General features: G+C 36.1%; 1 protein-coding gene across 2 annotated transcripts in view; it reads left to right on the plus strand.

Annotated features, from left to right (window-relative positions):
* Znf106 (zinc finger protein 106) overlaps positions 1-25,117 on the plus strand; it is a 51,365-nt gene that overhangs the window by 15,192 nt on the left and 11,056 nt on the right. Inside the window, exons 4-15 of one of the 2 annotated variants that reach the window (XM_047538721.1) lie at positions 3,094-3,294; positions 6,075-8,264; positions 9,252-9,885; positions 11,604-11,673; positions 14,031-14,188; positions 14,273-14,333; positions 15,004-15,345; positions 17,918-18,686; positions 19,364-19,419; positions 19,993-20,138; positions 21,571-21,705; positions 23,768-23,884. In XM_047538721.1, the coding sequence (XP_047394677.1) occupies positions 3,094-3,294; positions 6,075-8,264; positions 9,252-9,885; positions 11,604-11,673; positions 14,031-14,188; positions 14,273-14,333; positions 15,004-15,345; positions 17,918-18,686; positions 19,364-19,419; positions 19,993-20,138; positions 21,571-21,705; positions 23,768-23,884 (4,879 nt within the window). The remainder of the gene's footprint in view (positions 1-3,093; positions 3,295-6,074; positions 8,265-9,251; positions 9,886-11,603; positions 11,674-14,030; positions 14,189-14,272; positions 14,334-15,003; positions 15,346-17,917; positions 18,687-19,363; positions 19,420-19,992; positions 20,139-21,570; positions 21,706-23,767; positions 23,885-25,117) is intronic. The other variant, XM_047538722.1, reaches the window with a different exon arrangement.

Here is a 25,117-nt window from a genome sequence, read left to right on the forward strand (position 1 = left end):
ATTATTTAATTTGCTATTAACTTTTTAAAACGTGGTTTCTGACTCAGTGGTAGAGTGCTTGCCTAGCATAGGTGAGTCACTGGATTTGATCCTTAGCACCACATTAAAAAAAATCAAATAAATAAAAAATAAAGGTTAAATTCTTTAAAAACAAAAAACGTGATTGCCCAAACACGGTGTGTGGAAACATGAATAACTATTGAGTATAGAACAAATTTACCTTGAATTTTCAGAAGATGTAGTTGTCCTACCCTGTCCCTTCTCTGTACAAATGAGGATTCTTTTTGAAGTGTCTTATAAAGTTATTCTCTCTTTTTTAAACTAGATTTTATTTTTTAGAAAAAAAAAGGATTTCTGTGTTTTTAATAAATTATTTTTAGTGCTTACTTTTATGTCACACTTATTGCCTGTACCTTTCTAGATAACTGATGTATTTTGTCTATCAAATAACTTTGGAACTGTGATTATGTTCTTGCTGAACAAGGAAAGCAAAAATCTGTGTTTGAATGTCAAGTATCCAACATGTGCTTTGGGGGTCGCAAAGTGTTTGGGTTTCTGATTATGTATGCTTATTTTTAATGAAGTTAAATTCTGCCACTTTATACTACATTCCTTAATATTTTAAAACATCATCCTGGCTCTCCAGTTGTCTTTTTTTAAATATCTCCCCTTGCTCCCTGCCCCCCCCATATGTCTCTCTCTCTCTCTCTCTCTCTCTCTCTCTGTCTCTCTCTGTCTCTCTCTCTCTGTCTCTCTCCCCTTCTCCTCCTGCTCCACCATCTCTGCACCAACCCCCCCTCCCCGCCACTGCTGGGGATGTACGAAGAGCCTCATGTATGCTAGGCAAGTACTCTACACCCCCCGCCCTATTGTATCTTTAAAGAAGGAGAGATTTTGATGGTTTAGACATGAGAAAATTGTCTGCATCTTAGAAATAAAAGTAAAATCTGCAACTTTATTTAAAAAAACTTTTAAGGATTGTACTAAAAGTCCCTAGTAAGATGATGTTACTGCTACTACAATATACAGTTATGCATTCTATAAGTTCTTAGGTAGAAAAATGAACTAACACATTTTCCATGGTTTTAGAGAGTTTAAAGACAAAAATATTTTCTAGTAGAAAATTAAGTTGATTTGAATTGCTATTATAGTATAAATTAGGTATATACTAATTTTGTTATATGGTCTCTAGATTCTTCTGATACTGCCTGTTCTGATCAGATATTTATTTATATTTTTAATTTATTTTTATTTTGCTGTACAGAACAACTTGTTTTCTATTACAAGTTAGTGTTCACTTAGAATGAGCCTCATCGGTGTAGTTACTGCAGAGAAAAGTATGCTATCCCTGGTAAACTGGGGAAAGTTGACAATTGCTATTCTTATATATAAATGTAATAAGTACGGTTGAAAACTCTTGGTGAAAATAATGTATTTAAGTACCTATGGGATTAGAAGGAATTAGAACATTGATAAGAGTAATCTAGTACTATTTTTAGGAAACCTAAAAATGAATCTTTAAAACATCAGAATTTGAGTTACAAAGTCCTAAAAAGGTGAAAACTTGTAAATTTTCTCCTTTTTTCTCTTTTCCATTATGTTTACAAAATTAGAAACAGTGTTGTGTGTGAATTTTATTGGGGGACATTTGTATGTGTGCACACTGCTGGGGATCAAACCCAGGACTTCATTGCATGTTATACAAATGCTGTAACACTGAGCTACATCCCCACCTGCACAATATTTTTTTTAAGCTTACCAAGCACTGTTTAAGGGTTTATCCTTTGTCACACTTGGCAACAGTAACCATAAAAAAGTAGTTGTTCAATAAGTTGGTTTTTAGTTTTTTGCTTTTTAATGAACATTCAAGTGACCTCTAAACAGAAACTGTCCTCTGGTAACTAGACCGTTTTGAACATCTCTTCTGGCTAATTGACATGAATTCTGCCTATATCTTGTTAAGTATATGTAAGGAAAAGATGGAGCAGAAGCACACCTGCATGTGTTTCTGTCTGGCCAAAGACACTGTGTCTTTTTGTGTTGATGTATTTTTTTAATAGATTGGCATAGGAAATGCAAAAATGCCACTAGTATAAACCCAAGTCACATGATACAAGGTTAAGCCAAATTGAATTATTGAATGGATACCACTGCCATGTGGTTTTGGTATTTAGGTTCTCAGAAATCACTGCAGACAGCTGACCCAATCAAAGAATTTCAAGAAGCTAAAAAGCAGTTAAATTATTGGTGTGTTACAGCTCTGGAAAAGATTTAAGACTTTAGCTTCTTACAACTGGCCACATATGAGATTTACCATTAAATGTGTCAGGTAAAAGAAAAGAATAAATACTATCTGCCCCATTTAAACCAAAAACCTAGTTTTCCTCTTTTCAAAACGGTAGCATTTTTTGTGACTTGAGAAAAAAACAGCTGTTAACTGCTTACAACTGAAATTCTTTTCATTCCTTTTAAAATAAAGCTCTTCTGAAGCAGAATGTAGATCACATGTATCATCCAGACCAAAAAAAGTTCCCTGGGACGACTACTATCATTTGTCTCAGGGTCCGGAATCTTCACATTCCAGACTGAGCGCCAGCTGTTGCGATTTAGTTACTCAGTTGGGATTGGCTGTACCACCTACTCTTTTCTCCACCCCTTAACTTTCACTGGAAGAAGACTCTGAAGCAGGAGATTAAATGAAAGTGCTGTCACTAGCTTTCTGAGTGCAGCTGGCACCATGGGTGTGCTTCAGAGCAACTTGTATTTGCTCTGAGCCCCCTGCCCTGCCTCCCCTTTCACCATGTTTCCTCTGGCCAAGATTTTAAGTACAGCAATTCAAGAAGATTTCTCCTCCTAAAGCTCATTAATCTGAAGTGTATTGCCTCTTGATTGCTGGAAAATAATGAAATTCATTTCAAAAGTAACTTACAAACAAACTTATTAAAGTGATGAAAGGAGCATTGAAATTGATTAGCACTGATTTTTTACTGTACCAAATTGTGCAGTCTCTTTCAGAGGAAAGTGTAACAGATCTGGTGAGTGTACCATGCCAGTGGGGAGAATTGAATGTCCCTCATCTCCCTCTCTCCCTAGGGACAGTAGTCATGAGTGCCGAGTATGCGGGGTCACAGAAGTGGGTCTTTCTGCATATGCAAAGCACATTTCTGGCCAGTTGCACAAAGATAATGTTGATGCCCAGGAAAGAGAAGATGATGGGAAGGGAGAGGAAGAGGAAGAAGATTATTTTGACAAGGAACTCGTTCAGTTAATAAAACAAAGGAAAGAACAAAGTCGGTAAGTGATGATTTTGATTTTTTTTAAAAAAGCTTATCTGTAAAACCGAATAACAGAGAATATCTTTTACATTTTTGTACTTTTTAACCTATAGCATTTAAACTTAGTTATAAAATGTAGCTCGAGGTTATTCTCTTATGAATATAAAGGGCAGTGAAATGCTTTCTTGAACTATTGTGCTATCTGCTTTAAAAAATTCTAAACTCAGTATTGTCCCTATGTAAGCTAGCTCTGGCTACATTTCTGAGGTTTTTACTACATTGATAACTGTGTTTAGAACTATGTTTTAATGGTATTCAAATTTTCTAGTGGAAAACTTAGAGTATAAGCTTCATTGAATATATAGCATTTTTAATTGACAAAGTAACATCTAGGAAAACAATTTTTACCTGGTATGATTTAACATGATGCTTCTGCCAAATTTGATTTCTGTCTTTGAATCCCCAGTACCTAAGTGGTCTTATAAATATTTATCAAATAAATTTATATTTTAAATGTGACAGTGTCAGTATCTTTTGAGCAATATAAGTTTTCTAGTTTGATATAATTTTATGCTTGTATTGAGGTGTTAGGAATTTGTAGTTTTGCCTTATTGATTTTATTTTCTGAAGAGTTTAATGACAGAAATTTTCAGATATGAGAGAGAACCATTTAGAGAGTGGAATAAATTTTTCAAGTCCTATGACATGATGAAAAAAATTAAAATTCTAAAATAAAAATTTGGAGGTCTTTCTTGAATACTAATTATTCACCTTTTAGAGATTTGGTTATAAAAAGGAGAGATATATCATTTTTACTCTATATAATTAGTTTTTTGAACAAGTCCTTGAAGTAGATTTTCTTAGCCTTAAAATATCAATAACAGCATGGTTCTTTGAATCATTCAGTTGCTTAGTCCTTCAAATGACATTCTCATTACTTTTAGTACAGCAGGTAGTTCACTCTTTCTGCTGTTTAAGGGTATTGGAGCCTCTAGGAGACTAACTTCTGTTTTATTCTTACACAACAGTGCTATTGTTAGCATATCTGTGTAAATGATTGATGAGTCAGAGGGTGAGAAGCATTTTAATAGATTAGACATTGGTAGCACAATTCTTCAAATTTTCTTGTAAGCTTCTGTGGTAACTTATTTATAAAATTACCTATTTCTTTATGAGGCCCTCCTCCCCTGCATAAGATATTTAACTTTGTTCTTTCTGGGTTGTGGGTTTAGCTGAATACTATTATATCCTCAGTCTAGCCAGGTCATGATGATCTAGGAATTCTACTTTGTATTTGATTTATTTCCCAATTCTCCTCCCATTTCTGTTCTCATTTGTATAACTGAATCAGTGGTTCCATTGGATATTAAAAGTTGCCTACTGCCTAGAAAGATAAAAGCAAATTAGTTAATGGTAACACACACACACACACACACACACACACACACACACACACATACACAAAATCCTGCGAGTGTATGTAATAACACTTGTTACTTGGGGACTTCAGGTCTCCTGGTTAGGTTAGTTGTAATTTATAATGTAAGTAGTATTTGCATTTTTAAAAGATACATTAACTTTCAATTCCTTGTGAAAAAAGAAGGAATTATAATTTGTGTTCAAAATATTACATTAGACATTAAAATATTACAATAGACATTAAAAGCTCTTCAAACCAATTAAACTCAATATTGAATTTAAGATGTAAGTCAAGTTTGGAGAAAGAAACTTAACCGCAGAAACTTTTGTTTTGGGATTTTCATCTATCAAGGCCTATAGTATAAACTCTGGAGTCAGACTGCCAGAGTTCACATCTTTACTCTTTCACTTTCTGGCAAATTGCTTAACCTGTCTCATCCTCAGGTTGCTCATCTAAAAAATAGGAATAATAAGAATACTTGCCTCAGAATTGTGAAAATTAAATAGTAATCTATTAAAAGAACTTAGCATTAGTAAATTTTGGCTAGTATTACTCAGTATTTAGAACACCTAGCACATGCTAAGCTGTGTGCTAAGTGCACTGTATGCAATTTGTAGAAGAAAATGGTTTTGTACCTACTGCCATGGTGTTTACTTAAACTTATTCACATTTTTATGGACTCCTTATTTAACATGAATAGTTCAAACAGCTGTTACTTCTTTATAAAATCCTCTACCTCATGGAACTCCTTATAGCACTTATTGTGGTTACTACTTATTTGGTATGTGCTATTTTACTCATGTTGGACTTTATTTCCTCGCCTAGGTTCTGAACCCATCATGAGCAAGAACTATATATTAAAGTTTTCTTATACCACTCACGGTCATTGTCTAAGTGCTTATAAAGTGTTTATTAATGAAAATAACCATGCAAAATATGATCTTAAAAGTAGGTTAAGGAAAAAAATAGGTTAAGAAACTGGATTTTTCAGAAGGAACCTGTAAGTGGAGAAATCATGTATTAAGGACAGATAAATTAACATAAAATTATATTAATGATAGAATAGTAGGAACAAAATCCTAGAATATGCCAATAAAAACAGGACCAAGGAAGGATAGTAAATGTGTGTCTAATTTTTAATATTTCTGGGATGATGGTGGGAAGTAATATATTATTGAATATTAAATTAATTGAGGACTATTTTTTATCCATACCATTTAAAGATATGAAAACACATACTATTAGAAATAAAAATGGACTCTATTACTTAATATAAAACAATAGGGGAGAAGGGCAGAGGGGAAGTTTGGTGGGTTTTGCTCATAAAGGATACATTAAAATTCCTTTAAATTCATAACAAAAAACTATTTTTCTTCCAGACAAGATGAGCCTTCCAATAGCAGCCAAGAAATAAACTCTGATGACAGGCAACCCCAATGGAGACGAGAAGACAGAATCCCTTACCAAGACAGAGAGAGTTACAACCAGCCAGTGAGGCATCACCGTGGACCTCCACAGAGGGATTGGAAATGGGAGAAAGATGGCTTTAATAATAATAGAAAAAATAGCTTTTCACATTCTTTGAGAAATAGTGGTGGACCAAGAGGATGTTCTGGGTGGCATAAAGGTGTTGCAAGAAGTTCCTCAACCTGGTTTCACAACCACAGTAATTCTGGAGGTGGTTGGCATTCAAATAGTGGGATGGTAGATTGGAATTATAATGGTACAGGAAGGAATTCCAGTTGGCATTCTGAAGGAACAGGTGGCTTTTCCAGTTGGCATATGAACAACAGTAACGGAAACTGGAAATCCAATGTACGTAGTACAAATAGTTGGAATTACAATGGCCCTGGAGACAAATTTCAACCAGGCAGAAACAGAAATTCTAACTATCAAATGGAAGACATGACTATGCTTTGGAACAAGAAATCTAATAAGTCAAGCAAATATAATCCAGAGAGATATAAATGGCAGTGGCAAGACAATGACAAAATTGGCACAGTTGCCACATACAGAAGTCCTTCTGAAGAAGGATTTACAAGTGATAAATTTCCTTCAGAAGGTCTACTTGACTTCAATTTTGAGCAGCCAGAAAGCCAAACCATTAAACAAACAGACAGTGTAGCTTCCAAAATTAGTGGAAAGAATGGCAGTGGAGCAAGGGAAAAGCCCCGTCGTTGGACTCCTTATCCTTCCCAGAAGACTCTGGATTTACAGTCAGGATTGAAAGAAGTCACCAGTAACAAGTCAGAAACGATAGATAAGCCTCTCTTTGATTTTAGCTTGATAACTGCAGGAACACAAGAACCTCAAACTGATGAAACAAATAATTCTTCAACACTAAAAACACAAAAAGAAATACATACTGGATCTCTTAATCACAAAACCACTTCTGACTGCGCTGTTTCCTATGAGGTGGTGAGAGATTGCCCCATTACCGAAAAAAACGAACAAGAGCATAATTCAGATAGGATTTCTTCATTGAAATCCCCACTCCTTCCACTTCCAGCTACTAAATCAGTTCCTCAAAAGCAAGATTCAAAGAATCCCTCAAAAAACACCAAAACAAATTCTTTTCCCCCTGGAGAACACTCAAATCCCTTGAACAAACCCACTTTAGAAGATAGACATGGTTCTCCCTACATATCCAAATTGCGAAGTTCATGTCCTCGTGTTTTAAAAGGGAATACAGCTACATCTGGCACTCAGAAAGAACCTGATGATAATTTAAATGAAACATTACAAAAAGCCAGAGAAGTGCTACAGTGTCATGAGTCATTGCAAAATCCACTTCTTAGCACTTCTAAGAGGACAAGGAACTTTGCAAAAGCAAGTAGGAATGTAGAAGAATCTGAAAAGGGATCTTTGAAGATTGAGTTTCAAGTGCATGCATTAGAAGATGAAAGTGATGGAGAGACATCTGATGTAGAAAAGCATGGAACAAAAATTGGAACTCTGGGTTGTACAACTACAGAAGTTTTATCCTGCAACACTCACACTGTTGATGAGAAAGCACAGGATGAACAAATCCTGAAAACACCTCGAAAACTTTCCACCTCCCCCTGTAATTCCACAGTTCACCAGAGTGAATCTGAGTTACAAGTGACTACTGCAACTAGTCCACACTCTGGATTATTACTAGACTTGAAAACCTCTCTAGAAGATGGACAGGGTGACAACGCTATTAAATCTCACATGTCTTATGAAACAGAAGGCTTTGAGAATACTAGTTTGGAAGCTGAGCTTCAAAAAAGTGATATTAGTCAGCCCTCTGGTCCTCTCTTGCCTGAACTAAGTAAGCTTGGCTTTCCTGCCTCACTTCAGAGAGATCTAACCCGGCACATTAGTTTGAAGAGCAAAACTGGAACACACCTTCCTGAGCCAAACCTCAATAGTGCTCGCCGCATTCGCAATATTAGTGGTCATCGAAAGAGTGAAACAGAGAAGGAGTCTGGACTCAAACCAACCCTACGGCAGATTCTAAATGCATCTCGGAGAAACGTTAACTGGGAACAGGTCATTCAGCAAGTAACTAAGAAAAAACAAGAGCTGGGCAAAGGTTTACCCAGGTGTGTGCCTCTTTTCAGTATCTATTGTTCTTTCTTGCTTTCTTTTAAAGTTATCCTTTGACCTTGGTCAAGAGGATTCTGCTTGTTCCTTTTAATTAAATCCACTGTAGATGTCTGATTTGATTTACTATCAAAGAGTGAATGGTACTCTATAACGAATGGAATAGTTTTTCTTAGTGGAGATTGGAAGTTAAAATGGAAGCACACCTCCTTCTGAGAAACTAGATGGGGCATAGAAGAAAATCATGAGCAATCCATCACTTTGGTTTGCATGTCCATAAATCTGTATCTATCTTTAGGTCTTGATTTCTATAGATCTAGATCTTGAATAAATGGCACAATTTTAAACATAACTGTCCTCCATTGCCTTTTACTTAGAACCTGTGGATGGTTACCTTTCTATATGTACTCTGGGCATTATACTTCAGATAACAAAATGTTATCTTAAGCACTTCTGTAATATTTTGGCTGTTCATCTTATGTTAAGGTACTATTCTAATTGGTAAAGTGTTCAATTATAATTCTGTGGCATTATAAACTAACCTCCAGGCTTAGGGTAGTTTCTATCCTTGTTTAAATAATAAATTTATTTTGCCCCCTTTTCCTTTCCCCATAGTATATGAAATTATGAGTAAAAAAGCAGCGTAGTGCCTAGCACTTATAAATGATCAGCAAAAGTTTAGTCTGTTTTGGTTTGTTTGCTTTTAAAAATTAGGTGTTCATTGTTGTAGATTTAGAGTTCTATTTGAAATAAAATCCTCAGTTTTTATTCTCATATGTATTCTTATGGCTATAAGTCTATAATTTAGTATTTGTGACATAACAATATTATTTACTTTATGTCTGGATTCCTTATCAGACTGTGAGCTCTTAGAGGGCAGGAACCATCTTACACATTTTGTAACCTGTGCTTGACAATGTGGTACAGTAAAAAGAGCCCCTCCCTACAACCATGTCTGATTTATGTTTTTGTTTTTCTTTCTTAAGGTTTGGCATAGAAATGGTACCTCTGGTTCAAAATGAACAAGAGGTCTTGGATTTAGATGGTGATCCTGATCTATCTAATCTAGAAGGATTCCAGTGGGAAGGTGTTTCCATTTCCTCATCTCCAGGGTTGGCCAGAAAGCGAAGCCTTTCTGAGAGCAGCGTGATCATGGACAGGGCTCCTTCTGTGTATAGCTTCTTTAGTGAGGAAGGTACTGGCAGAGAAAACGAGCCCCAGCAGATTGTTTCACCTAGTGATTCCTTGAGTGCTGCACAGAGTCAGAAAGCAACGATGTGCCTTAAACAGGAATTGACACCTCTGACTGCCTCCCTCAGAACAGGTGAAAAGGCTGAAAATGTTGCTACCCGAAGGCGACATAGTGCACAGTTACCCTGTGATCATATAATACCTTTGATGCATTCAGCAAAAGACCTAAACAGCCAGGAGAGGTCTACACCACCGTCAGAGGATCAGAATGCCCAGGAGAATAATGGAGAAAGAAACTCTCTCTTATCGAATGCATCCTCAGTCCTTGCAACCTCCAGTTTAGCAGATGCAGCCACTGATAGCAGCTGTACCTCTGGTGCTGAACAAAATGACAGCCAGAGTATTAGAAAGAAACGAAGAGCCACTGGAGTGAGTATGATTCCTTGAACTTTTTATAGAACATCTCATGTAGCAACTTAGTTGTTTATAAGGAAAATTTAACTATTTGATTTTGGAGGGTATTTGAGGTTGTGGTTCTCTACACTCTAGAATAGAACTATGAGGCTCTTATTTCATCCTTCTGGTTTCTTTCACTGAGTAGTTTCACTAAATTAGATGTAATGTAATATGAATGTACAGTACCAGGAAAATATGAAGTCATCTCTAAAACTAGTCTCCAACCCAGTGATTCTTTGTATCACCTGACCAAGAATAAGTCATATCTTCAGCTGTAATGCAGTCTATTTTCATAGTTGTACCCTGTAGTGCTTCTGAAGAGCATTCTGTTATATTTGTAATGCATGTATAATTGTTTAATTCAGAACTGCTAGGATTAACACTAAAGTAACTTGATACTATTAGAGTGCATATATAAGAACATAGCATAGAAGTATTTTTATTTAGTTTGTTTGTTTATTTTTGTGGTGTTGAAAATTGAACCCAGAGGCCCTCTACCATTTAGCCATATCACCAGCACTTTTTATTTTATTTTGAAACAGGGTCTCACTAAGTTGCCCAGGCAGACCTTGAACCTGTGATCATCTTGCCTCAGCCTCCCAAGTTGCTGGGATTACAGGCTTGTGTCCTGAGGCCCAGCTTTTTAGTTTTTGTAACTCTGTCTTTTGTCCTTTAGCTACCCAGCCTGGCTCCTTAAGAATCTTGTCCTTCACGGATACCACTTCAGCTCTTCTGGCATTCCTGCTTACTATTGCTTAATCCTCTCCGAATTCCTTTCTGGAAAAAAAAAAAAGAGTTACTGGTAGTGATAGAATCTGGAATCTGGCACTGTGAGAAAATAGTTTCTTTCCTTTAAAACTAAGGTAGTAAATAAGGTAGTTAGGGTCATGGGTTTTAGTCCTGCTTCAAATTCCGGTTCTCCTTTGAGGTAGACTGTATATAAGGAATATTGTTAGATGATTTGTTTGAAATATTTGTCAAAGATTGTCCTTGGCAAAGCTAATAATTTTTTTTATATCCCCTTAATTCACATTTATTTCCAAATATTGATTGACCTTCTCCTTTGTGCCAATAACATGCTAGCCACTGGGAACACAATAAGAAATACAACAATTCTTGTCTTCAAGGAGTTCATGATCAAGTAGAAGGATTAATATTCTTGTTACAAAAAAGTGATCAGAATTGAGTATGGACACAACTTCTCCCTCCTTTGCCCATAACAGGCATTCAATTGTCTTTTTCTCTTTGAGTTTAAAACAATCAGAGTCCACCTCAACAATACACCAACAGAGCTAGTATCTTGAAGTTTGTTTTACAGGCATTTTAGCTGCTTATTTTAAAGGTTTTCTTGCTGAAGTTTAAAATAGAAACGATGCCGAAAATAAAATTAGAGTTTGTGTTATTGACTTTGTTCACATGTGTGAATTACTTCACCAAGGTGGAATGTTTTGCCTAAGTCCTGTGGGTTTTACCACCTCTAGAATACTGGGAAGACACCTGACCTTGTACTTGCCCCCTCATTTCTTTTTTTCCTTTTTATCAGATGCATTGATTCAACTAATATTTGATTTGTGTGTGAGCAATAGTGAGGGATAATGTATGACTATCAGAGAATTCATTCTTTTTGTCTTTCTCCTGGGTAATGGCCTTTACATATTGGATATTACTCAAATTTTTGTTCTGCCTCACAGGATGGATCTTCTCCTGAACTCCCAAGTCTTGAGAGAAAAAATAAGAGAAGGAAAATTAAAGGAAAAAAAGGTATGGTGCAGAATATTGTGGCAAAAAGAAGTTGTTCTTACAGCATTTTAGTCTTTATACAACTTGACACAGCATAACTTGTGGTCATCAAACACTGATACCCATTTTTTTTTTTTGACATTGTCATCTTGCTTAAGAGCAAAGTTTGATTTCCTACAACACCCAGTACAAGTAGAGGAAGAATATATGATGCCATGTAGCCCTGTAAGCTGAGGTTATATATCTCTCGGACAATATAAGCCAGAAAATCTTATTGGGCTTTTCCAGTAGGATCTAAAAGAGCAGGTCATTTAGTGAAAACATTAATCATTTATAGGCATTTCTCTCACTTTTCATTTTTGAAGCATCTTGGTTGCTTTTCTAATAGTGAATTAGGAAAGAGCATTGTTCCCCCACTGTTAGGCTTCTGTGACTTTTGCTTTTCCTGCAGGGAGTGATTTGATGAGTGGATGTGATAGATAAGGGAGAGTCAAGGACAACCCCAATTTCTGGATGGGGAATTAGGCAGATGATGGTATCATTTATAGAGATAGACAACTTTATGGCAGGAACAGGTTGAGGCTAGAGAAAGATGAGTTCCCTTTTGGATCCTTTGATTTAAGGGACCTTTGAGACACTTAGAAAGAGATACCATAATTGAATATGTGGATCTGACATTTAGGGGAGAGGTTTTAATATTGAGGAAAAGACAAACATAAATGATGACAAATATATATTGTCAAACACTTTAAGTTAAATACACTCATCTGTGATATTGTGAAGTATATTTTTGGTCTTTGTTTTGTTTGCTGGCATACAACCTAAATCCTTGGAATCTCTGAAGTGATAGAATCCTTTTTTGTGTTCTAGTGGTTGACTTATGGTTGGCAGACCCTACCCAGGTAGCTTCGGGATGAGGGTTGCTCACCTGAAAGATTGAAGCAGGATTGGAGGGTTGGGACTCTTCAACCCCCTCACCTTCCTCCCTGCAGCCTTTTGCAGAAATGGGGAGGTGCTGAAGGTTAAATCAATCTTCAGTGGCTTATGATTTAATCAATTGTGCCTGTGTAGTAAAGCCTCCATAAAAACCTAAAGGGACAGGGTTCAGAGATCTTCTAGGTAATTGAACACATGGAGGTTCCTGGAGGGTGGTTCACCTAGATAGCATCAAAACCCCTTTCTTCATATGTTGCCCTATGCATCTCTTTGTCTGTATCCTTTGTAATATCCTTTATAATAAATGAATAAATGTATATATTTCCTTGAGTTCTGTAAGCTATTCAAATTAATTGAACCTGAGGGTTTAGAGAACCCTAAATTATAACCTGTTGGTCAGAGCAATACGTAAAACAACCTGGGACTGTTGCCTAGCATCTGAGGGATGGGGTGTAGTCTTGGAGACTTAAGTGCTCAGTCTGTAGGATATGATGCTATCTCCAGGTAAATAGTGTTGGAATTGAATTGGAGAACACTGACTGGTGGTGTTCCCTGAAGAATCAATTCTTGCTGCGTATGGGAAAACGCCCACACATCTGTCATCAAAGTGATCTGTGTTGTTGAATGTATGTAGGAGAAATAGTCTGAATTTGACCCTGTGTTTCTACTGACAAAATGTATTTTCTTCACAAAGCATTCTCTAATAAGAAGAGCTATCTAACTATGAAAATATCAGAAGAAAATGGAAAATGTGTTAGGACATTGGAATAGGCAAGGATTTTTTGGATAAGACCCCAAAACACAGAAAGCAAAAGCAAAAGCTTGACAAATCAGATTGTATCAAACTAAAAAGCTTCTGCACATTAAAGGAAATAACAGTAAAGAGTCAATCTTAAGAATGGGAGAAAATATTTGCAAACTGTACATCTGATAAGAGTTTAATATCCAGAATATATACAGAACCAAAAGTACATGCATCAGTAGTTAAAAATAAAAAATCTGACTAAAGAGAACCGTTTGAAATTAATAGACTAGAAAAATATATGGTTTGGGAGGAAAATTCCAAGCAGACCAGTTCTGGGGCCCAACCTAAGCAAAAGCCTTAAGTGAAGTGGATGGTAGCTAAATAGTAAAAAATGAAACATAGAACAGTGGATGTGCCTGAACAGAAATTTCACCTGGGAAGTAGTGGTAGAAGGTAGTGATTAGGTAAGATAGTGCAATGTGGCATACTTGACCTACTGTCCTGCCGATTCTTATTTCATTTCTCTCTTTGATATCATCAGGCTTAAACACATATTTTTTGAGATTTAATGAATCTCCATTTTAACCTCTTGAGGAGAAAATAAGTTTTTTCCTGAATCACTGGTGCATAGTTCAGTCTTCTGAGAAATTATTACTGATGTCTCCAGTATTAAGCTGGGCCTTATGATTTCTTTCAGCAGAACGTTCTCAGGTTGACCAGCTGCTGAATATTTCCTTAAGAGAGGAAGAACTAAGCAAATCACTGCAGTGCATGGATAACAACCTTCTGCAAGCCCGGGCAGCCCTGCAGACAGCATATGTTGAAGTTCAGAGGCTGCTCATGCTCAAGCAGCAGGTAACAGCATATGGATGGTCTTATTAAAACAGATCATCTCAGAAGTTGGATTTTGAAATGCTTAACAAGATACTTTGTTTTCAGATAACTATGGAGATGAGTGCACTGAGGACTCACAGAATACAGATTCTACAGGGATTACAAGGTATTCATAGGGTATCATAGCTTTTTGTTCTGTATAGAAGGGAAGGAAAAATAGTTATGGAAAGGTCATATTGTTTCACTCATGTCTCTTTGGTTTCTTCTTTCTGTAAAAAGCCTGAAACCAGCTAGGCACAATGGTGCTCACCTGTAATTCCAGCTACTCAGGAGGTCAAGTCAGGAAGATTGCAAATTTGAGGACAGCCTCAGCAATTTAGTGAGACCTTCTCAAAATAAAAAATGAAAAGGGCTAGGGACATAGCTCACTGGTAGAATGACCCTATGTTCAATCCCAGTGCTGCAAAAGACAAAAAGGAGAGAGAGAGAAAACAAACAAAAAAACCTAAAACTGTATATTCCAAAAATGTTTAGGAATGGAGATAGTAACTCTGGATTAAGAATCAAAAGACCAGTGTTCAAATCTTGACTCTTGCGTTAGTGCCTGTATAACTTTGGATAAGTCACTTAAAGTTTTGAAAATTGATGCCTATTCTACACCTGTATCGTTGGTAGTTGTATAGGTTAGATGACATTCTATTTTGAAGAATTATGAGGGAGTATACTAGTATATTTATTTAAAGTTTCTTTCTAATCTTTATAGATACAGATTGATTCAGAAATAAGTAACTTTTCAGATAACATTTTTGTATTCATATATGTGCTTCCTGTTCTAGAAACATATGAACCTTCTGAGCACCCAGACCAGCTTCCCTGTAGCCTCACACGAGAACAAAGGAACAGTAGATCTCAGACATCTGCTGATACCACGCTGCTGCCTAGTCCTTTTTTCCCGATTTTTCTGGAGCCGCCTCCTTCCCATGTATCTCCATCATCCTCTGGAGCCCTTCTCCAAGTAACTACATCTCCTACTTTCCAAGCCCATGGCAGTGTCCCTGCTCCAGACTCATCAGTTCAGATTAAACAAGAGCCCATGTCTCCTGAACAAGATGAGAATGTGAATGCTGTGTCACAAGGCTCTGCTTGCAGTGTGTCCAAGGAATTACCTCAAGCTAATAGTAAGTAAACTTTTCTCTGGATTAAAGGGTATCCCTGCAGTGAGACTAGGGCAGTTGTATATCAGTTGTGTATCAGTGTAAAACCATATTTGTCCATTAAAACTAAAATTATTACAATTAAGTTTTTATTTAACTGCCTTCCTATAGGTGGGTTATTTTAAAATGTTTCAGAAAATATAATTTAAATATCAGTAACTTTCCTTAATTTTCTCTAATTTAAGGTTACTGAGTTGACTTTGTATTAGTACTTAAAAGTTTCCATTTATGGGGCTGGGGTTGTGGCTCAGTGGTAGAGCACTCGCCTAGCATGTGTGAGGCACTGGGTTCGATTCTCAGCACCGCATATAAATGAATGAATAAAATAAAGGTCCATCAACCACTAAAAATATAAGAACATTTCTTTAAAAAAAAAAATTTCCATTTATTAGGCAGTTGCAGAATTTATATGGTCTTTGTGATAAATGGGTTAAAGTTGTTTAGCCAGTTTTTTAGATAAGGCATATATGCTCTTGAGTTTTTCATCAACTGTCATCTCAAATACAAGTCAGAACTTTTATAAGCCTGAAAGGCTGGTAACCAAGATAAGGTGACATGAGTTCTGGAGTTTGCAGTCATCTAATGGGAACTTGGGTGGTTTTGAGAAGTAGCCAGAATTTTTTACTCTTTTCATAAGATAACACCTGGTTAACATTTGAGAATAACTTCTTAGCTATTTAAAATCCTCTTAGACATTTTCGTGACCACAGTGGTGCCATATTGAAAATTAGGCCAAACAAAGAAATAAACTGGCATTGTATGATTTCTTGAGTAGAAATTGTCTGAAAAATTACCCTAGCTTTTAGTTCCAGCACCCTGTTGTAATAATAATCTAGATAGTGATATCAAATGGAAATTATCCTTCATATTGATCTTAAGTTGCTTTTTCTGTAAATAGTATTTTGGATTTTAAAAAATAGTAATAAAGAATTACAGTGACTTTTAAATCTTTTTAAAAATAAAAATAGCTTTTATTAGATTTCTTTTTCTGCTTACAAAAATAATTCACATTCCTTATAAAAAAGTTGGGAGACTACAAAAATGAAGATGTTATTTGTTATATATTTCAGTCTTTACTTTTTATTTATTTTTTTTATTTTTGGTACTGGGGATTGAACCCAGAGTGCTTTACCACTTAACTACTTACTTCCTAGCCCTTTTTATTTTTTATTTTGAGAAAGAGTCTTGCTAAGTTGCTGAGGCTGGACTTGACTTTGCAGTCTTCCTGCTTCAGCCTCCTGAATTGCCAGGATTACAAGCATGCACCACCATTCCTGCCTATATTTCAAGCCTTTTTTTCTTCTTTTTGTTTTGACACTAGTGTTTGAACCTGCCAGGGCCTCGTATATGCTAGGCAAGCACTTTACCACTGAGCTTTATCTAGCCCTGAATCTTTCTTACATCACAGGTGTTTGTATGCTTATATGTAGACTTTATATAAAGGAGAAATCATAGTCTATTATAACCTGACTTTTTGCTTTTAATATTTCATTTTCCTTTGTCATAAAAATAATTCATCTAGAGCCCAGTCTGGTAGCATATGCCTGTAATCCCAGCCACGTTCAAGGCCACCCACGGCAATTTAGCAATCCCCTGTCTCCTCCCCAAAATTTTTTTCCATCTAAAATACTTTTAAAATTTTACTAGTTGTGTAATATTTGGAAAATTGCACAATCAAGCTATACAATAATTTGGGACTGGGTTTGTGGCCTAGTGATAGAGCACTTGCCTAGCATGTGTGAGGCACTGAGTTTGATTCTCAGCACCAAATATAAATAAATGAATAAAATAAAGCTCCATCAATATCTTAAAAAAAAATTAAAAGATACACAATAATTTATGTAATCTTTTGAATAATTTTTTCCACTTTTTTCCATATTCTGTGTAACACTAAATTGTATGTCTTTGAGTACATCTATAAATATTTCATCAGTTTAAATTCCTAGACATGAAATAATTTAGTCAGTGAAAATAAGCATTCTTAAGTCAGCTGAATTTCTAATCACCAGTGTATAGTGAAATAGGATGGTATGTGGGTAAAAAGAAAACTTCTAAGAAAAGTAGAAATACTTTAGCTAAATAGATATCTAAATATCTATTAATAATAAAACACAGTGTTAAATTTGTGGACATTTAAAGTAAGAATAAGAGTAATAGAAGCAATCCCTGTCTCCCCATAGAATTTTTTTGTTTTGTTTTTGTTTTTTGGCAGAGCTGGAGGTCAAACTCAGGTCCTCACAAATACTAGTCAAACACTCTATTACTGAGCTATACCCAGAGCCACATAAGGAGCTTTTTGTAGGGAATAAGACATGTCTGTTATTTTTGAGATTGATGCAAAGCAGAAGATAAGTGCTCTAATAGGGATGAGTGTAGGTTATGGGAAACTTCATGAAGGATGAGTTAACAGCTGTTACAATCATGGATTTATTAATGTATCACTGAAACATTTGGTAGAGAAGTCAATTAGTGATAAATAATTTGCAGTTTGCAAATACACACAAAAGATGCAATAGTTTTTTCCTTCTCAACTTAGGAGACATCAGTTGTCCAGTTTATCCAGTCATCACTGCCACATTGTCCTTATCAGAACTAACAGAAAATTGCCATGAGCCTGTCCAAGATCTGAAGTTTCCTGTGGAGCAAGGAAATACCAGAAACAGAGAAAACTCTCCCTCTTCCCAATCAACCGATCTTCCTAGCATAAATAAAGAAGATGAAGAGCCAACCAAAGGCAACAGTGGGTCTGAAGCATGTAGCAGTTTGTTTCTAAGATTATCTTTTCCTTCAGAAACCCCCTTGGAGAAGGAGTCTCATTCTCCAGTTGACCAGCCTGAGCTACAGGCAGAATCCACTCTGACGTCAGCTGAAACTAGGGGAAACAAGAAAAAGAAGAAACTTCGGAAAAAGAAAACTCTACGGGCTGCCCATGTTCCTGAGAATAGTGACACTGAACAGGATGTATTTACTGCTAAACCCATAAGGAAAGTGAAAAGTGGAAAGTTAACTAAAGGGGGTAAAGTAACAACCTCTACCTGGGAAGATAGAACTGGTCAGGAGCAAGAGAGTGTCAGAGATGAGGCAGACAGTGACTCATCCCTGGAAGTCCTGGAAATTCCTAATCCTCAGTTAGAAGTAGTAGCCATTGATTCTTCTGAATCTGGAGAAGAGAAACCTGACAGCCCATCTAAAAAAGATATTTGGAATTCTGCAGAACAAAACCCACTAGAAACTCGTTCTGGTTGTGATGAAGTTAGCTCAACCAGTGAGCTTGGTACTCGCTACAAGGATGGCATCCCTGTAAGGTAAGGATGTTGTTGTTGGTCCAATCAAAAGAGCTTTCACTAGTCTTTTATTTTTATTTTTTATTTTTTTGGGTACTGGGGATTGAACTCAGGAGCACTCAAACACTGAGCCACATCCCCAGCCCTTTTTTGTATTTTATTTAGAGACAGGGTCTCACTGAGTTGCTTAGTGCCTTGCTGTTGCTGAGGCTGACTTTGAACTCGAGATCCTCCTGCCTCAGCCTCCTGAGCCACTGGGATTACAGGTGTGTGCCACTGCACCCGACCACCAGTGTTTTTTTTTATTTTAAGAACTTTCTGTGGTGCTGGGGAGGTAGATCGGTGATAAAGTGCCTCTGGGTTCAATCCCCAGTACAAGAAATAAATAAAACTTCTATTTATGAATCAGAATTTGTTTAAAAGTCAAAATTTATGTGAGAACAGTAAAGGTTATGGAAATGGAGGAATCATATCTTAATAGTGGAGATTTTTCTGCTTTCTCTTTTGATTAGGTTATAAATATTCATTCTGTTTTTATTTCTCTTCAGTAGAAATTTGAGATGGAAAAATTGATCTCTTATGTTATCATTTGCTACTTTGCCTATTGTTTATAAAAGTTCTTTGAGTTAGGAAATTTTTTAGATTTGCTACCTGTCCTGTTCTCACAGATGCTAAGAAGACTTGCTATTGTTTTGCAGTGTGGCAGAAACTCAGACTGTGATCTCCTCCATAAAAGGATCAAAGAACTCTTCAGGTATTTGTCATTTTATTTTATTTAAATCAACCACAGGAAAAAAGGTTTGTAGACCAGGGTTTAATATTTACAGAATGGCAGGCAGGAACATCAACAGAATTATCTTGATCAGCACTGAATCTTCAAAACCTGACTTTTTCAGGTCTCTTACTTCCATCTTTCTTATCTGAATCCCTTATCTCTTCATCTAATTAATATTGTTTTTATTGGCTCAAGAAATTTTTGCTTTGAGAAGGAATTGCTTAAAGAATAATCCCTTATTCAGAGAAATAAGTTTAGAAGCAGGAGAGGCAGCAAGGAGAGAGACCGGGTACCTTTCAAGTATCACTGAAAAGCTCATTCTATAAGAATTTTCTTCCTAAGTGAAAGGTCCCCCCTGCCTTCTCTTATTTTGGAAACTTCATACTAAAGATTTTCAGTGAGAATTGTTATATTCTGCTAGAGGAAATAGACTTTAAGGAGATCTTCTGTAGGTTTAATTCAGGGACAACTATATGGTATAAAGTTGTTGAATTTTGAGTATCTTTCCAAACTGTAGCAGACAAATCTCTGAAACCTATTTTTGTTTTCTAGAAATATCTTCAGAGCCAGGAGATGATGATGAGCCCACAGAAGGAAGCTTTGAGGGGCACCAAGCTGCAGTAAATGCTATTCAGATATTTGGAAACTTACTGTATACCTGTTCGGCGGATAAAACTGTCCGAGTTTATAATCTAGTAGTAAGTAAATATAACATTTTGAATGTTTTTGGTTATAAGTTTTGAAAAATCTTGTTCATACTCTTTTAAACATGAAGGGGAATTTATTAAGGGGCTTTACTGACTTTAGTTGTAGTTGATCCAGCAACTCAGCAGGGTCACTGGGTACTTAATTTATCTCTTAACTTTGCATTCTCTGTTATCACCTTTTCCTAAAAGGTAGTTCTCTTGTCAAGTGCCTCTGGGGTTTATTTTCCCTTTTACCATCAGAAAGGGGGATGGAATTATATAAACAGGCTTGGGCCAGTCAGGTCCCACCCTGGAGTTGGTGATGGGGGTCAGTTACATAGCTGCTGTATTAGGAGTGATGTTGTAAATATTGGGGAAGTATTAGAGGAAACATTTTTCCCTAATAATTAATTATAGAATCCAAGTTGTTAAGGAAAACAACACTTTTCCACTCCCTCATACTTTTATGATCTGATGTTCATTTTAAATTTTGGATTTGGATTTGATGTATATCAAAACTAAATCTGTTTATCAACAGTGATAGCCAAGAAACGTTAGAAACACTGTTATCTGCACAAACACCGTGAAAATATGTAAAGTTACTGAAGTTAGTAAAAACTCAAAAGCTGATGAATCAGAAAGATGTGTTTACTATAGGCAATGGGTATATAGGTTCCTTTAGTCTAGTGATATGAGTAGCAGCAGCAGTGACACAGAAGGAAGGAAACAGTGGTATAAGAAGTATGAGTGTAAGATCCAAGGGATCAAGTCCAACTCTACTAAATTACAAGATATGTGTGTTTGTGTATATATATGCACATTCTAAATAGATCTTGGTATATACATGGAAATGACATTTAGAATATTCCCTTAGGAAATCATACCTAGACCCTGAAGACTTGTGATAGCACCTGACACATTTTTTTTTTTTTTAGTATTGTGGAGTGTTCTCAAACAGATGATCAAACATGCAACATTTATGGGTAATTAGCTTCAATTTGGATTGGCTAGGTACTTTGTCTGTGTGTTAGAGAATCTTGCCGTAGGCATGAAAATTCTGGTCTTTTTTTTTTTCTCAGTGCTAGGGATTGAACCTAAGGCCTCACACATGCTATAAGTATATGCTCTACCACTGAGCTACACTCCTAGCACAGGCCTTTGTTATAGTGAATTGCCCTAAGTATTTTTTTGTATGACTCAGTTGACATAATTCTGTGTACCTCAGTATATGTTGTGTATTTCAGTATATTTGACTGATTTGCTAAACATTTGGTGAACAAATATTTATTGAACCCCTTTTGTGTACCAGGCACTATTTTAGGCACTGAGAATATAACAGTGAACTGAAAGTTTTAGCATTTATGTTGTTGTTGTTGTTGTTAATTAAATATATTGTTTAATCCTATATCTTATAAGTAATCATCTATTCTGTGCTTGACTTTAGAGTCGGAAGTGTATTGGTATCTTTGAGGGCCATACTTCAAAAGTGAACTGCCTTCTGGTTACTCAGACCTCTGGAAAGAATGCTGCCCTTTACACTGGTTCCAGTGATCACACTATTCGCTGCTATAATGTTAAGGTAAATGGGTCAAGAGAAATCAGAAGTATCATAATTTTGCTGGACATGGTATTGCATGCCTGTAATCCCAGCAGTTTGGGAAGCTGAAGCAGGAGGATCGCAAGTTCAAAGTGAACCTCAGCAATTATCAAGGCCCTAAGCAATTTAGGGAGACCTAGTCTCAAAATAAAAGGGCTGGGGATGTGACTCAGTGCTGAAGTGTCCCTGGGTTCAATCCCTGGTACCACCCCGACCCGCCTGCAAAAAAAAAAAGATAATTTTGAGCCTTTGACTATTTACTGTATTGAGTGGAGATACTGTGGCGGGTATTTCATTCTACCCATTTGACTTTATTTGCTTCTGAACCTGTTTTAGCATTACTGATATAACTTTAGGTAGATATGAGACTTAGACATAGACCAAATTTTCTGTCTCTCCTCTAGTATTATTTATATCCTACTACTAATAATATATATCCCCCTTGGTCTTTCCCACAAATATTATTCTTAATTTTTATTTTTATATCATGCCAAAATTAATCCTAGATAGAATGAATAATAAAATGTTTAAATTTTTTAAACCTGAATACATTGAAATAAGTGCGAAAATTGCATTAAAATTATATGTATTATATAGTTTCATAATTCTATATAACGTATAGCTCGGTGGTAGTACATGAGGCCCTGGGTTCAAGTGGTAGCACTACTCCCACCCAAAAACTGTACATATTGTGTTCTTAATTTCTTTAAAAGATATAACTATGTAAAACAAAATTTATAACTACATCATTTGGTTTATCACATATATAGATGGAATCTATATGATAATGGGAGGAGAAAGAAAGGGAGGGAATGGAGTCAGTGCTAGTTCAAGGTTCTTATATTTTACTGGGAAGAAGTCAGTATTTAATTGGATTGTTAATGAAGATTTGATTCCTGCAGCACTATTTACAACTTTAGTGTTCATCAGATTCATGGAGAGCTTGTTAAAACATATATTACTAGACCTATTTGAAAAGCTATACCTTGGCCTTTAGTCACTTAGTACCTTTCAGTAATTCTTTTTTTTTTTTTTTTTTCATTCTTGTGCTGTTTATCAAACCCAGGGCCTTACATGTTAGGCAAATTCCCTGCCACTGAGCCACACCTCCAGCCCTCAACAGTAGTTCTTACCTATACTATGTGACTGACCTTGTACTTGGTTCTAGGTAATTAGATTTTCTAGTATATCCAGTCTGGGAAATTCATGGAAGTAATTTCTTGAAGGTCATATCAAGCATATAACTCCTTAAATTTGCATGTTCATTTGTATTACTAGAGAAATTATTTGTTTGTAGTGCTGGGGATCAAACCCAAGGCCTTGCTTATGCTAGGCAAGTGCCCTGCCACTGAGCTAACTACATTTCCAGCCCCTTAAGGAAAATTTTAGAAGAACAGGTTCCTGAGTCTACTAAATTACAATCTCAGGAATTTTTGCAGTTCTATATTTTTTAAAAGCTTTCTGGGTAGTTATGGCCTAGTTAATTCAGCACCAGATGGAAGGAGGCATTTAAAAGTTATTGAAAGAGAGAACCAATTATAGGAATACACATTTGATTAATGCATTTATTTATATACATTTTCCTTTTTAAATGTCAAATACATTTATCTTTTTATCTCTGTCCACTTAATTTCAGAGACTAAGACCCAACTCATAGTGCTCCTTGAAGATTTTCTGCATTTTTATTTAGAAACATAGATATCATTATTAGAATATATGTATATTTTTTCCATTGTTATCTATAGCCTGGAGGTCTTTGGCCTCATATTTTGAGGAGGAAAAGGATCTTTTAAAAATCCTTTATAAGGGGCTGTGATTATAGCTCAGCAGTAGAGCATTTGTCTAGCATGTGTGAGGCACTGGGTTTGATCCTCAGCACCACATAAAAATAAATAAAGTTACTGTGTCCAAAATTTTTTTAAATCTTCTACAAAATAGAGAATGCCATGTTTTTCTTCCTCATCAGAGTCATTTGAAACTCTATTTTCAGGAGGAATTGTTTTCATATCTTATTTGCTGATTAAATATTGTGTACTTTTGTCAGACCCGAGAGTGTGTGGAGCAGTTACAGCTGGAAGACCGGGTTCTCTGCCTCCATAGTAGATGGCGAATCCTTTATGCAGGACTAGCAAATGGTACTGTGGTGACCTTTAACATAAAGGTTAGTAGTTGGGAGAAGAAAAGGCTGTATTCCCTTGCCATTTGAAAATAGAATAAGCATGTGTGGGAAGAAGTAGTGGGCAGGCATTTCCATTTTCTATTGAAGAAACAGCAAAATTGGCATTACTTAAAAACTGTTGTCTTCTGATATAAATGAAATAAGATCCTCTGTTCTGTCTGTTTAGACTCAAATGTGCCAGGACTGAAATATAATTCTGCTAAGTTAAACCATGTCTGAAGATCTGGGGCCAAATAATGAGTCACAGGTTAAGCCAGTCTGTTTCATTTTAAGAATGATACCATAAGAAATGAATCTGAACTCCTTTACATATGACATTGGTGTGGTTTGGAACTGATGTAAGGCTTCATAAGAACAACCTTTTCTTTAAGGTGAACTCATCTGAGGTTTGCCTTAATGCCCATGTGTCATTATTTCCTAACCCAAAGATAAATTCATTTGTTGAACAAGCCTTTATTGAGTATCTGATACGTGCTAGGCTTCAGGTAAGGTTTAGGAAGTTCTTGAGGACCTCTGTATTTTGCTAAGGTTGTTGGACTTCATTTTGTTAGCTTTAAAATGCTAGAGACAGTATCCAGTTTATATTAGAAAAGTCACTGGGGAGTTGAGGAGATTGGGAAAGATTAGTAGAAGCAAGGAGATCATTTAGGAGACTTTATAATGGAAGCCGACATGAAAGGTTACACTAAGAATGAAGAAAAGGAAGTGGATGAAAGATGTAATCTAAGAGATGGAATTGATTAGTCTTACACTGATTAGTATGCCCATATCTCCTGGTCACTTTCTAATATCTAAAATGTTTACTATTATAATGACATTCACATGTTAAAAGCTAGTTGGAACTGCTATAAGGGATGTAATAAAATGCATTGTGGTTTCTGCCTTTAAGAAACTTAAAATCAGGGGATTGGGATTGTGACTCAGTAGTAGAACATTTGCCTAGCATGTGTGAGGCACTGGATGTGATCCTTAGCACTGCGTATAAATAAATGAATTTAAAAAATACAAATCCATCAATAACTGAAAAAAAAAAAGAAAGAAAGAAACTTAAAATCAACTGGGTGGTGAGGGTATACACCTTTAATCCCAGTGACCCAGGAGGCTGAGGCAGGAGGATCATAAGTTCAAAGCCAGCCTTGTAAAATAGTGAGGCCCTAAGCAACTTAGTGAGAATCGGTCTCAAAATAAAAACAAAAATAACTGGGGATGTGGCTC

Source organism: Sciurus carolinensis, chromosome 2 (assembly GCF_902686445.1).
Source record: "Sciurus carolinensis chromosome 2, mSciCar1.2, whole genome shotgun sequence".
In the NCBI taxonomy this organism is placed as follows: Eukaryota; Metazoa; Chordata; class Mammalia; order Rodentia; family Sciuridae; genus Sciurus; species Sciurus carolinensis.